This window comes from Hesperophylax consimilis, chromosome 27 (genome assembly GCF_061612785.1).
Source record: "Hesperophylax consimilis isolate HC1 chromosome 27, BYU_Hcon_1.0, whole genome shotgun sequence".
Lineage (NCBI taxonomy): Eukaryota > Metazoa > Arthropoda > Insecta > Trichoptera > Limnephilidae > Hesperophylax > Hesperophylax consimilis.
The window spans coordinates 19,567,333-19,581,264 of NC_142862.1; the positions used below are offsets into that span (position 1 = coordinate 19,567,333).

The window sequence follows — 13,932 nt, forward strand, 5'->3', positions numbered from 1 at the left end:
GAATGTTTAAATTGTACAAAGATGAAATATGTTGTAATAATATTCATTTTCATTAGTTAAGGTATTTCAATTTGGATGAATTATTAAAATAAAGATTTTTTTGTAATCTTCCCAATTTCTTTCATTTCCAATCCAAATTTTAACCCTAACCCCAAACCCTAATACATGAAAATAATTAAATTGACCCAATGTCACCTGGAAATCTCTGATCCGATCAGGAATGAATTCTCTTCATCCCTTTTTGCCCATTGTTGTGCAGAAATTCATGTCTGACAAAGTCATCAAATGGCCAATCATCACCGTTTTTTTTTTTTTCATTTGTCCCCCCCGCGGGTTCTCATTAAACGCCGATTCTAGGTGCGTTTCAGCTTTCATAATTGAAAATAAACTTAGTAAAGATCTTATCAGGGCCGGACATTTTGAGGCTAGTCGGCCTCCAAAAAGTACTGACAAAACTACAACTAAGTGTAATTTTATTTATACATGTGGTCAACGAATGCCCGCTAGATTCATTCCCCGGCGGGAATGATGAGATTCACATGGCGACGCCTGAGGGCCTAGACTGGCTCGCAGACCTAGATGTCCTCCTCTGACCCATACGAAAGAAGAAGTGTAATTTTATTTACACTGATAAGTACCATATTTAACAAATTTGGTTAGAAATTCTTTTGTTTTGTTACAAAAAAGGTCAGTGGCTGAGTTAGCATCGCACATGAATCCTACTCAGTCTTCGTGACTTCAATTCCTCGGCTGGCTCCTCCATCTCAACACAAGAAACATTTTCTGCTTACTGTGATGATAATAGGAGATTTTCAATTATAATTCAAGAATAGCCAGGTTATAATGGAAAGTTTGTCTTTATTAAAAAAGCTTTGAATAGTTAGTACTGGAGCCTGAGACAAAAATAATTATTTTGGGGCTCCAGACCAAAGGTGGCTGCCGAATTTAACCGTGGGGCGCACTTGCGATTGGTACAGGGTTAACAGTTGTCTAATATTGTGCATATTTAATAATAGCACACGATTTAGGTATTTGTTGAAACAAACGGCAATGAAAAACAAGATTTTTTTGCCATTGATAGGGAGTTTTTATTTTTTTAACCTGGCAATGCTGTATCATATCTAGTATTGCTAGTATCTATAAAATTTTACAGTCCATAGAAAAAGTCACGGCCGGGCTGAGATTCGCCTTCGGTAGTGACAGAAAATAATTGGTTATTTTTTTCATTTAATTCCCTGAAAAATGATTACTAAAGATGTTATCATCCCTCCGGATTCAGAGTTGACCGTGGAAGAAGTTAATTTGTCGTCCACGGCTCTACGCACGGCTTCTTTTCACCTCGGAAAATATTGCGAGGAGAAAAACCATGTAAGAATATTTTCGTTAGTTTTTCTTTAATATTTATATACATAAGATGCTTTACTGTCCTTTATTCCAAATTATGATGTACACGAGAGATTTTAGTATCGAAATAAGTCGTCTCGGCTTAAAATCCTTTCAATTTGGTTGCATAATAGTCGGGTACCCGTTGTTTAGCTCTATGTTCTATGACATCTTTCCTAACCTAAATGTCAGTTGGCGTAATTTTCTGTCAATTTCATTTTATTATATTATTTTTATCGGCAAAACAGTAGGTCATTAGCCAGTAGCTCCGCGCGTACGACAACCTCGGCGCTCGGATATCGTATTTCGGCTTAAAAATGTTTTCGTGATTGAATGTAAATCTTGGAAATGGAAATTAACCCACTTCCCGACATCCGATCGAGCTGAAACTTAGACGGACTCGTTGTCGAAGACAATGCAATCTATAAACTTTTGGTTGCAATCATGCACACACACGCTGACATGTAAACATTTCTCTGAATTGGAAAAACTTTACAGCACTTAATATATCGGTAATTTTTGGATAGGGCCTGACACGCTTATTACGAATATTTTTTAGAAAAAAACTTTATATTCGCCTTAATTACTACAAAAGAAAACTTTTTGCATTTCGGGCGGCGGAAAATTATGAATTTAAATTTTCAATTGCGTTAACCAAAATTCACTTCGCGAATCGATGCGGCGGCAATCAGCTGCCATTAGGTACGTCACTGTTATGTTGGTATCCCTGATACATTGCGTAGATTCGACTATGGCTAACTTCGTGGAAGACAAATGGATTTGTATCACAAACCATGTTACACAAACCTAGCGTAGCCGGTAAACTAGTTGAAAACTGGGATGTTTTTCTTGCCTTGACGTGAGCAGGCGTTATTAAGGGGCACTTTCCTTTGTATCACAAACCATGTTACACAAACCTAGGTATCCCACGAAGATAGCAACGGTCGTATTTAGCTCTTGTTAATGCATCAGTGATACCAACATAACAGTGCGTTCCTAATGTCGCCACATCGATTCGCGGAGTGAATTTTGGTTTTACGCAATTGAAAATCAAAATGCATAATTTTCCGCCGCCCGAAATGCAAAAAGTTTTCTTTTATTGTAATTAAGGCGAATATAAAGTTTTTTTCTAAAAATTATTCGTAATAAGCGTGTCAGGCCCTATCCAAAATTTACCAATATATCCAATCGGGATAAGCCTGCCTAAGAGATTACTGGATCGAAAATAGATGTATCATAGAAAAAAAACTATTTGATGATTTATTTTTTTACATTATATTCTGCTCAAAATATATAATATCCAATGGTAGGAAGCAAGGACGGACTGTACACACTCCTTGCTTCATTCCGATTTATAAATTCCCTTCTGTTACTCTTGACACAACCTGACTCAAGTGTTTGGTTCACTTGATCGTGCCAGTGGCGTTCCCGACTTTTACCATTCACATTCGCGTCTTATATTATCTCTACACTCCTTTCATCGTTCGTCAGTTCTACATGCCCAAACCATATAAACATCACTTTCTTAACCTCGACCATTATGCTTACATCAGCCTTGCATTCTTTCCGAATCTCTCCATTTTTAACAAGATCATTCGAAGTTTTACCACACCTAGTTCTCATTTCTACAGCATTCAGTCTACTTTCATCCTTGCTCTGCCAATTGGAACTCACTGCCATACATCAGGGTTGGTATCAGCACTCCATTGTGAACTGCTAGCTTTGCCTCTTTTGACAATTTATTAGTGCCAATAGCTTTCATTCCTCCATTAATGGAGTTCGCTGCATTTACCCTTCTTTCAATATCCTTATCAACCTTTCCATCTCTCGTAAATACACTTCTCAAATACAGAATCTCATCCACATGCTCCAAGTACATATATGTATTCACCACTACAAAATACTGCACACTGTTTTCGTTTTGTACTCTCTTTCAAACACCATGCCTTTGCATTTAGTATCAGTGGTGTATTAATTCGATTTGAAGAGCTAAATTGAAACTTCTGTATCACAGGAGTACATGCTGTGCGGCGATGAGCTGCGAGATCCCCGGAAGTGCATCAACGAGGGCAAGGCTGTCACCGCCTGCTCCCTGGAATTCTTCCGTCTGCTGAAGAAGACCTGCCTCGCCGAGTTCAACCAGCATGCCTCCTGCATCTTCAAGAGCTCTGGAGACTATGCCTTTGAAAAGTAAGCCTGATATTAATATATTTTAAAGTTGAAATGTGAAATAGAGACGGTTTATAGTTGATTTGCAATCAAGAAATCGGTTTCTGAAATAACCCGTTCCTCGGAAAAATACTTCTGATGGTTCCAGTGAAAACAAAGTCACCGGGACAAAGTAACTGAGACAATAACTACCATCTCTAAGGTGACTTTTTTTTAAATGGAGGCTGAAAAATCATTCGACCGCCGAGGTGTTGAATAAAAGAACGTGGTGTAGAATAGGCTCATTCTCACCTGGTAATTGTACAAATGTTAGAAATGCCTTCGCATGTTTCCCGGCTGTGCAACGGAACGGGGCCAATGACGCTAGTTCCTCAGAGCATTTTTCATTTAAGTACTGGTAGAACAAGGACATCATTCCATTATTAGTATGAAAGCATAAATCATGTCGCCACATTGCATACTCCTACAAATTGCATTTTTTTCTTCTGTACACACTTACCAAGAGCATTACTTTCATTTTCACTGCCGCTTTGATAATACAAACTTTTTGTTTGTGTTTCGGCGGTTGACATGCTTTCATGCCAAATCTCCCGTTTCTCTATTATCTCTCATTGGGGCACTAACATTGACCGTTTCTCTGTCTTTTTTTTTGAGTTTCTTCATTTTATTTCTAATAAGATGTACTTTATCTTTGATTTTCGAGATTGTAATATGAATATATTTGTAGGTGCCGCATGACGCAGGGTGTCTATGATAAGTGCGTCCTGGAGAACATGAACATCGAGCGGCCGGCGTACGGCTACTTCACGCGCGCCCGCGTGCACAACACAACCCGCCCCAAGCCCACCCCGCCCCCCAAGGTGGTGTACGAGGACGCAGCCGACTCGCTGCCCGAGGACGCCGTTAAGACGCCCGCCAAGTACGGCTCCCGCGAGCACTTCCTCACAGAATAGTCCCAAACCCAAACCGGCATACTCTTATTGAGACTGTTGAATTTACTTTGTAGAAATTTTTCATTGTTATCAGATTTTGTGCAATAAAAATTACCATCTGCATCTCAACTTGCATCATTCTTATTAGAAATCAGATTATTAAGCTTTAAAAATGCCTGTCATCAGATATCTGTGCAGGCGCAATTGGAGCAGTCCGCTCCGGGCGACGACTTTTCGAGGAGCGCCCTTAAGGTTTATACTGTTTGGCTCAGAGCCGGCACTGTGGATATGAGAATATGCAAGTAATCATTGCTTACACAAAAGCTGTAGCAACAGCTCCTGGGCCTAAACTTCTTCTATTTGATACAGTTTCGGCTCATATAATTTCTAATATCAATGAGAACAAAGTTTCTTACCTACAAGTAAGTATTACATATTTTTTCTGCAAAGATTTTTTTTTACTATTCTTTTGGAGTAAACTGCATGCAGCATCAACATAAGAAAGCAAGTCCACCCATTCTTGCTTCTATGTCTTGTATATTTCAATGAAGTAAATACGGAACTTGTCTCAATAAAATACGCCTCTAATGATCGGGGAGTTTTAAACACATCTACATATAATAATATATGTATTATTATAATTTGACTTCAACGGCTGGTCGTATCTGCTGGGAATGTTTTGTAAAAATATATTTAGGAACTGTATTTATGCGTGTAATCAAATGGATGGGAAATAAATAGTTATTGTTTAAAAGTTTGTTTTTTATTCCTATTGAATTGGACCCTTGGATCTGATTGGTGGATAATGCAGTGTAAAATACTGAAGTATTTATTCAAAATTACTTACTAAGAATTCCAAAAGATTTTCCACTGAAAATAGGTACTGAGTGTGGTTGCAGAGGGAAGACGTACGGTAAAGTTGGGAAAAGTAACTCCAGAGGCGCTGAAGTAAATAGGACTAGGCGTAGAAGAGAGGTTTACCAAAAGTAAAACATCTCTTCCTCACTACCAAAATGAGAATGTTATGTCGTCCCAGTGCAGCACATATATGATTGTTCAAATCGAGTCAGTTGCTTAAATGGATCCATTTCAAAATGTCTATTCAGGAAAAAATCACCAGGTCCTCAAACTATTGTCCTTATTATTTTTTTTTTTTAAACTCACCAAATCATAACTACTTACTAGATAAATTGTCCTTATTAAAACTTTCTGAAAGAAGAATAAACACAGATTTAATAGTACTACATAAAATACTTCATTACAAAATTGACTGTCCTGAGTTACTCCAATTAATCAGCATCCACATACCCAAAAGATCTTGCCGAAATTTACTACCCTTTTATTTTTACAACACAAGGACACTGTCTTATCAAAATTCCCCAATTCCAAGACTTCACAGTCTCGGAAATAAATATTCTGATCTGGGAGATATATTTCATCTTAAAAATAATCAATATAAATATTGTTTATTTCAATTCTTTTATAGATCGAGACACAAATAGACATCTATAATTTCCGCAATATATATATTTTTATTTTTATTTTGAATATCTATTTATGTGAGACTTCTTATTTTTATTAATGTATCTTATTTTATTATATGCTTTTGTTGTAACATTTAATATTTTTTCTTTTTTCGTTGTATTATGTTTCCTTTATTGTTTTAATTTTGTAGAATCTATAATAACTGTGATACTCTACTATTAAACTTTGTGGTGTGTAAAAGCCCATTAGGGCGTGTAATAATAATAATAATAATAATAATAAAAGCCCCTAAAAAAAAAAATAAAAAAAAAAATAAAAAAATTGTCTAATTTTTTCGCTTTTGGGAACAACTCAAATGATCTCACAGAAATCGTTGCGTCTTCACCGAAAATATGATCATTTAAATTTTTTTTTAAATTTTGGTTGCGAATATCTCTGAATTGATGACTTGCTAACAGAGGAATGATAATTCCATTGGCTCCGGCAGTTAACTCACGTATGGTGATTACGCAAAAAAGACATTTCATATTGAAATTCATATCAAGAAGGACCAAATTCAATCTCTATACTTATCAGACCAGTACAAAGCTTCAACTTTTTTAGAGTTAGAACCTAGGAAGAGGATTGTAGCAGGACTGGAAGGACTGAGAATTGGAGACGAATGATGATTGATCGCAGCCAGTAGAGAACATTTATGGAGGTCAAATCCCACCCTGGGATGTGTAGCACCGTAATGATGATAACCTAGAATTAGCCTCATTATTTATGGAGGTCAATAAACTGAAACCAATACACGTGCAGTCCTGAAACAATTGAAGCGTTGGGTGGAAAAGAAACATTATCGCTAAATTTTAATGATGTTGTAAGTAAAAAAGTTTTTAACCAGATGAACGACGGTTACTCATATTTAGGTCTCATTGGTCTATACTCCTAGGCCTTAGGCCTCTTAGGCCTTCAGCAATGGCTGCCTAAATTTAGGAAGACGATTTTATTTTGGAATTCCCTCAAACAGCTATATATTATAAAGCCATAGACATATGAAATATTCATATATCTATGTATAAAACCTACTTTTTTTTTTTTTTTTTGTATTAGGCAATTCACCCTAAAGAGAGTGCTATGTGCCGTTAAAGTTGAGGGAGATGGTTATAATTTTATGGGAAATCTATACGGGAATAGGAAATATCAAATATTGAAGTCATTCAAGTCTATGAACTTGTATAGAACTGAGAAAATGCGAGAATTGTTGAGAGAAAGTAAATAAGGAATACTAAGGGGAGATTGGTGGGTGATTTTTATAAGTAAACGATAAATGCCTTTGAAGGATGAATGATTTTTACAATTAAAGAAAACGTGATCAAGAGTCTCATTTTCCATGCCGCACTGGCAGAGTGGACTATCTAGGACCCGGATTTTAAACAAATGGGATGCAATGGAGCAATGACCAATTCTCATTCTCGAGATACAGGATATAAATCTTTTGGATTTTTTCTTGCCGTGGAACCAAGGTTTACTTGGAATATGATTTTGTATTCCAGCATAAAAAGCACCAGTTCGGGTTTTCGTATTGGTCCAATTTTCTTCCCAGGAGCGGATCATGTTGGATTTAAGAATTGGGATGACGTCAGAGATAGGAATTCTAAAATCTAAAGGATTAGAGCTGGAAATTGTTCCAAGTTTAGCTAGAGAATCGGCTTTCTCGTTACCCTCAATTCCTAAATGGCCAGGGACCCAAACCAATATTGTCTCGAAATTTAATTCATTTAAAGATTTAAGGGTGTTTCTGATATTATAAATAATATAGTCTTCTGGTTTATGGATATTTGAGGAAATTTTCAACACTGCGCTTAGTGAGTCAGTGCACAGTAAGGCTCGTCGAATATTGAAAAGCTGGATTTGGCTCAAAGCTTGTTCAATTGCGAAGCATTCTGCAGTAAATATGGAAATTTCTTTAGGCAATTTATAAGACAAATCTAAATCGAATTCGGGAATGTGTACCGCAGCTCCACAATCTTTGTTATCAGACTTAGAACCATCTGTGTAAATGAGAGAAAATTCTGGAAACTTAGAAGATGTAATGTTTTAAAATTTTTCCTCAACATTTTGATTAGATGAGGTTAAAATATCAGTTCGGAAGTCTGAAGTTATAACGTTGGGGATATAATTGATAGAATCAAATGGGATGGTGAAAATAGGAAGGATAGGATCTTTTTGTAGATTTTGGAGGGAAGAAGACAGAGATTTGAATGAAAGAAAACTTTTTAGAAGGAGAGGAAGTCGATTTTTATCTGTCGATCTTTTTTCGTTATTTAAGTAATTGAACAAATAATCAAGGCTTTGTTCTAAAGGGTGACGCGATATAGAAAAAGATTTAAAAATATATTTATCAGCTAGGAATTGTCTCCTTAAAATTAAGGGGGGATCAACACATTCTACCTGGAGAGAATTAATTGGAGAAGATTTCATCGCTCCAATAATTATTCTGAGCGCTTTGGACTGAATTCTTTCAAGTTTTTTGTCCAAATATTTAGGAAGAGGATCAAAAAGAAATGTTCCATAATCCAAATGGCTTCGCACTAGAGCACCATACATTAATTTAAGAGTAGTAGGATGAGATCCCCACCACACTCTGGAAACAGCTCGCATAATATTTAGACCCTTTTCACACTTAGCCGAAATGTTCTGAATATGCGGGAGCCAGGAAAGTTTATGATCCAAAAGTAGTCCAAGAAATTTAATTTGCTTAACGATTTGAAGAGGGACATTATCAAAGCAGACAGAAAAGGGGGGTATTTTTCTTTTGCGCGTAAAAGCCACTACTTTGGTTTTAGACGTAGCTAAATTCATCCCATTTGTCAACAACCAAACTTTAATATTATGTAAAGCCAAATTCAATTCCTTCGCAGCGCGCGATAAATTTTTGTGTGATAAATATATAAGGAAATCATCAGCAAAATAAAGTCGCTTGATAGATGAAGGAATTTCACTGTCTAAATCACTTATATATATATTAAATAATAATGGACTGATTACGGACCCCTGAGGTAACCCCTTCCATAGTTTGCGATTTATAGTTTTTGAAGAAAAGTGGATAATAATGGATCTGTCTGTTAGTAAATTAATAATAAATTGAACTAGTTTTAAGGGAATTTTTATTTTAATTAATTTTTCTTTCAAAATGTTAATTAATACATCGTCGTAAGCTGACGAAAGATCAAGAAATGTGGCCAGAGTGCAAGAATTAAGGGACTGAGATATACGGATGTCTGTTGTTAACACACTTAAATTATCTATGGTTGATTTCTTTTTCCGGAAGCCATATTGATTAGGAGAGATAATTCTGTGATTTTCAACATACCATTCCAATCTGTTCTTTATCAAGTGTTCTGCTACTTTCATTAAACATGACGAAAGAGCAATAGGACGATAGGATGAGATTTCAGATGGATTTTTGCCAGGTTTTAAAATCGGAAGGATTTTTTGAACTTTCCAGACTTCCGGAATAAATCCCGTTTCGAACATGTAATTAATTAGGGATAAAAAATATTCAACCGACATGTCTGAGAATGCTTTAATGAAACTATATAAGATTCCATCAGGGCCAGGAGAAGAGTCTGGAAGGGAATTGATTACTCGATTTAATTCACTTATTGAGAAAGGAGAGTCCAGCCAGCTAGAGTGAGATGGATAAGAAATAAAGGAAGGCATTTCCTCACATCTGGCAACTGACGGAGGAGCTATCTTATCAGCAAAACCTATAATAATTTCTTCTGGAATATGTTTAGAACGCTGCGGAGTATATGACGAACCGAATTTTTTTAAATTGGACCATACGGATGACTGGGGAGATTCAGGAGACAAGCGTTCACAGAATTTTCGCCATCCAGACCGCTTTTTATTTTTCAAAACGCGTTTCGCTTCTGCCTGGGCGCGTTTCACAGAAAGGTAATTTTCGAAAGACATACATTTACGGAAAATGGAAATTGCTTCTCTTCTGGATTTAACGACACTAGTGCATTCTTCATCCCACCATGGGGTGGAATGTTTTATCTTAATGTTAATATTACGTTTTTTAAGTGTTTTTTCTGCAGCTTTTATTATCATGTTAGGAAATAATTCACATTGTAAACTAGTGTTAACAAGGGAAGACTTAGATTCTTGAACAATGGAGTCTAATTCTGAAGAAAAATTTCTCCAATTCGCGTCTTTCGTTTTAAATTTAAAACTATTGTTTATCGAAAAGGAATGCGTGGAAGATAGATGGTGGAAGGTAATTATTATAGGAAAATGGTCACTGGAAAGGGGATCTTTAAGAATGTTCCAAGAACATATGGGAATCACCGAAGATGAGCAAAGAGATAAATCGACTGCACTTTTCCGATGTTGAGGGGCAGTGAAACGAGTTGGAGATCCATCATTTAGTATACATAAATTATAGGTATCCATAAAATCTAATAGATTATGGCCAGAACGGTTTGTTAACTCACTGCCCCAAGAAGGAGAATGAGCATTGAAGTCCCCAAGTATCATATACGGGGGACGAATCTGGGATATAAATGTTGACCATTCGTTTTCAACAAAAATTGTAGAGGGAGGGATATATATTGATAGTAATGTAATATCAGATATAACAGCAGCTACTATCTGAAAATTATTGGAGAGAGTGTGGAAAATAATTTGTTTAAAAGGGATAGAATTATGTATAATAAGAGCAGTGCCACCTTTGCCATCCAGTCTATCATGTCTTAGACAATGATATCCAGGAATATTAAATTGGTATGAGGGTTTTAACCACGTTTCGGAGATGGCAGCAACTGAAATATTATGTTCATCAAGTAACTGTACAAGATCAATTTTGTTGGCGAATAGACTTCTACTATTCCATTGAAGTATTTTGCTCAGTTGCGGATACATCGGGAAGGCTAGAGAGTAAAGATTTCATATAATCGGCAGCGTTGGACGGTACTTTATTGTTATTTGAAAGGATCGTAATTAATAGGGTAATTAAAGTTTGAATAAAAGAAGAATTTTCAATTGTGACTTTAGGGAAGATATCGGAAGTGGAACAGTTTTTTAAGGCAGTCCCATTGGGAGCCTGGGATTTATTATTCCCATTCGGGTTAAGTAAAAGTTCATTATGTAGTTTTTTATCGAAAGAAGGAATAAATTTTGGATTAGATTTTATCGGTTTGAAAATTGTTTCTTTGTGGGAAGATGATAGAGGGGATTTAGGGGGAGAAAAATGAAAGAGAGAAGCGTTAGACGTTATCTCTGCAAAAGATTTTTTTGTAGGAGCGAATAATTTAGAGGCCTGAAAGTAAGAAATATTGTCTGCAGCCATTGACTGTTTGATATTTCTCTGTCTAGATAACTCTGGACAGGCCACACTAACAGCAGTATGGTTGCCCTTACAATTAATACAAATAGGGTTATTCGTTGTATTTTGACACTGTTCAAAGGGATGATCCTCTCCGCAATGGAAACAACGAGGAGGGGAACGACAAATAGGTTTTGAATGGCCAAAACGGCAACAGTTGAAACATTGGATAGTCAGGAATCTGTATATTTCAACGGGAAGAGCGTTATAATAAATAAATACACGGGATGGTAATGTTTGACCTTCGAAAGTAATAACAACGGATTGTGAAGGTTTCCATATAGTGGTGCCGGTGGAAGTATCCTTGAAATTCAAACGACGTGCTTTTAAAACTTTTGGAGTTAATTGAGAGTCATTAAGAGCATCTACTATTTCTGTTTCTGATAGATCGGTTGGGATACCTCTTACTCTGCCCATTCTGGTTAAATTGAATGTAGGTATGAAAGATTTAAATTTATTATTTGAAAGAGAACCTATTTTTTTAACAAAATCATTAGCTAGTGTGGCTGATTTAAATTCTATGGATAGTTTGTATCGACCTTCCGGTTTTATTGATCCATTTATAATACCGAGGTTATTGAGTTTTGAGCTAAAAATAAATTTACCAAAATCCAGGGGATGAATTATTTTCCCCTGTTCAGTCCTTTGGACATTGACAATAAATGGAGCTGAAGATGAAATAGAATACATAAGCTCAATGGCTTTTGCTTCTGGAGGAATTGTATCATTATAACTTCCATGAGAGATTGGGGCTTCGTTTGATTGTGAAAGAGATTTAATTTTAGGAGGTACATCAAGGCAAAGCGGAGGACGTCGTTTTCGTGAAGGAAGGGTTACAGAAGTCTGGGTATCATCAGTATCGTAGTCGTCTACAATATTAGAAATGGGCTCAGGGTCCGGAGGTCGATTTTCATCTTCCTCCATTTCAACAAATTAAAAAAAAAAATTAAACAATAATAATTATTTTAGAAATAATAAATGGTAGAAATTATACACGCAACTTCGTCGCAAACCAATAACACAAACAAAAATAATGAATACGAAAAGGTAACAATAAATAAATCTTATCTGTACGCCGCGCCGCCGTCAAAGTAAGCCGTCAAACACAGAGCACTGGTAAACACGACTGCACACTACCGAGGTTCGGTGACTACTCATAAAACCTACTAATATGGGATAAATAATGAAAGATATTAATTGGCTTTAAACCACAGTAAGCAGTTTATCTGTTTCCATATTAATATTTGAAGGTATTTTTTTTTTAATGAGCGCAATCGAATCAAATATCGAATGCCTGAAAATCTCCATCGCTCAAGGCGTTTATTTTGTAAATACCCAATCTCTCGAGTGGATAACAACTATTCGAAATAATATATGTATTAGAATGAAAAATAAAAAATTGTACAATATACACAAATAAACATTAACATAAAACAAAATCTAAAAAAAACTTAAAGATTTATTATTTTTTGGATTTTAAAAAAACTTGGAAAATTCGCATACGACACAAGTGTACTTAAATACGCACAGAGACATCTAATTTTTTGTCAGGCGGTAAAATAAGAATAAGACTATCGTTTGCGATAATATCAAAATAAACAGTGTTGGGCCACTAACGCCTTTTTTCCACCCAATGTTTCAATGATGATGACACTGCACCGAGTTCAAGAAACAAGTCGCCTTAATACGCTAAGCGAATTTGAGGAAATTTTAAGTTCACCGACGCAGCAGCGGACTTCAACAGTGGACAAATTCACTAGCCATGACAGAGGGGGCAAACATTTCATGCTATCTGTTACCTTAGTTCTTGTAAATCAGTTGATCTATCCGCCCCCCTCTGCTTTTCCTCCTTTACCCTATGCACGCGGGGCACCAGCCCGGGGCCCCCAGCCTGACATAGAAAGGGCCGCCGAGAGGAGGGTTCAGGGAGGTATAAATCATCAGGTCCGGGTCCCGAGCTATCGCAGTACTTACCTTATATTTAAAGCGCCTTTGATATGATTTTGTCAACAAAACGGCGCCATGCAAATCATCATTAAAGTGAAACATAACTCGTCCTCACAATAGTATTGTTGTCATGCATAACTGTACTTTACGGGGGGGGGGGTAGGAAATATGTTCCTTAACTTTTAGAGTGCCGACGAGCGCCATTGCGCGTGCGCGTACTAACTAAATTTGCCACTAGCGCCATAGCGCTCGCGAAATCATTTGCTGTTTAGCGCGCAGTAGAAGAGGTCGCTCTCACGCATCGCTAATTTTTTATCTTTCTACGTGTTACATTAAGTTCAAATTATAATATTATTAGTAATTACAATATAAAAACGATTTAGAAAAAGGCAATTTTTAACCCAAAATGTCGGGATACGAAAATAGTTTGAGTGAAAATGAACGTTCTTCAAGTTGTGAAGAAAGTGATAGTGGGAGTGACATTGTGGTGCGGTAACACCGGTGCAGCAGCAAGGATTACAGCACTGTGAAGAGGAGCAACTTGATTTGTGCCTGCTGTAGGAAGGGGCTCCATGGAGTCTGTGCAGGAAACCACGCATGTTAACTTTTATATTCCAGCTTTTGTTATAATTTTGGTTC

The 13,932-nt window shown here is 36.5% G+C and overlaps 1 protein-coding gene across 1 annotated transcript; it reads left to right on the forward strand.

The window, feature by feature from the left end:
- Window positions 1-1,139: 1,139 nt before the first annotated feature.
- ND-19 (NADH dehydrogenase [ubiquinone] 1 alpha subcomplex subunit 8) lies at window positions 1,140-5,238 on the forward strand. Its single transcript, XM_089648403.1, has 3 exons — window positions 1,140-1,368; window positions 3,398-3,573; window positions 4,280-5,238. Exons 1-3 carry the CDS (start codon window positions 1,243-1,245, stop codon window positions 4,503-4,505), a joined length of 528 nt encoding a protein of 175 aa, XP_089504529.1. The 5' UTR covers window positions 1,140-1,242; the 3' UTR covers window positions 4,506-5,238.
- The last annotated feature ends 8,694 nt before the right edge of the window (window positions 5,239-13,932 follow it).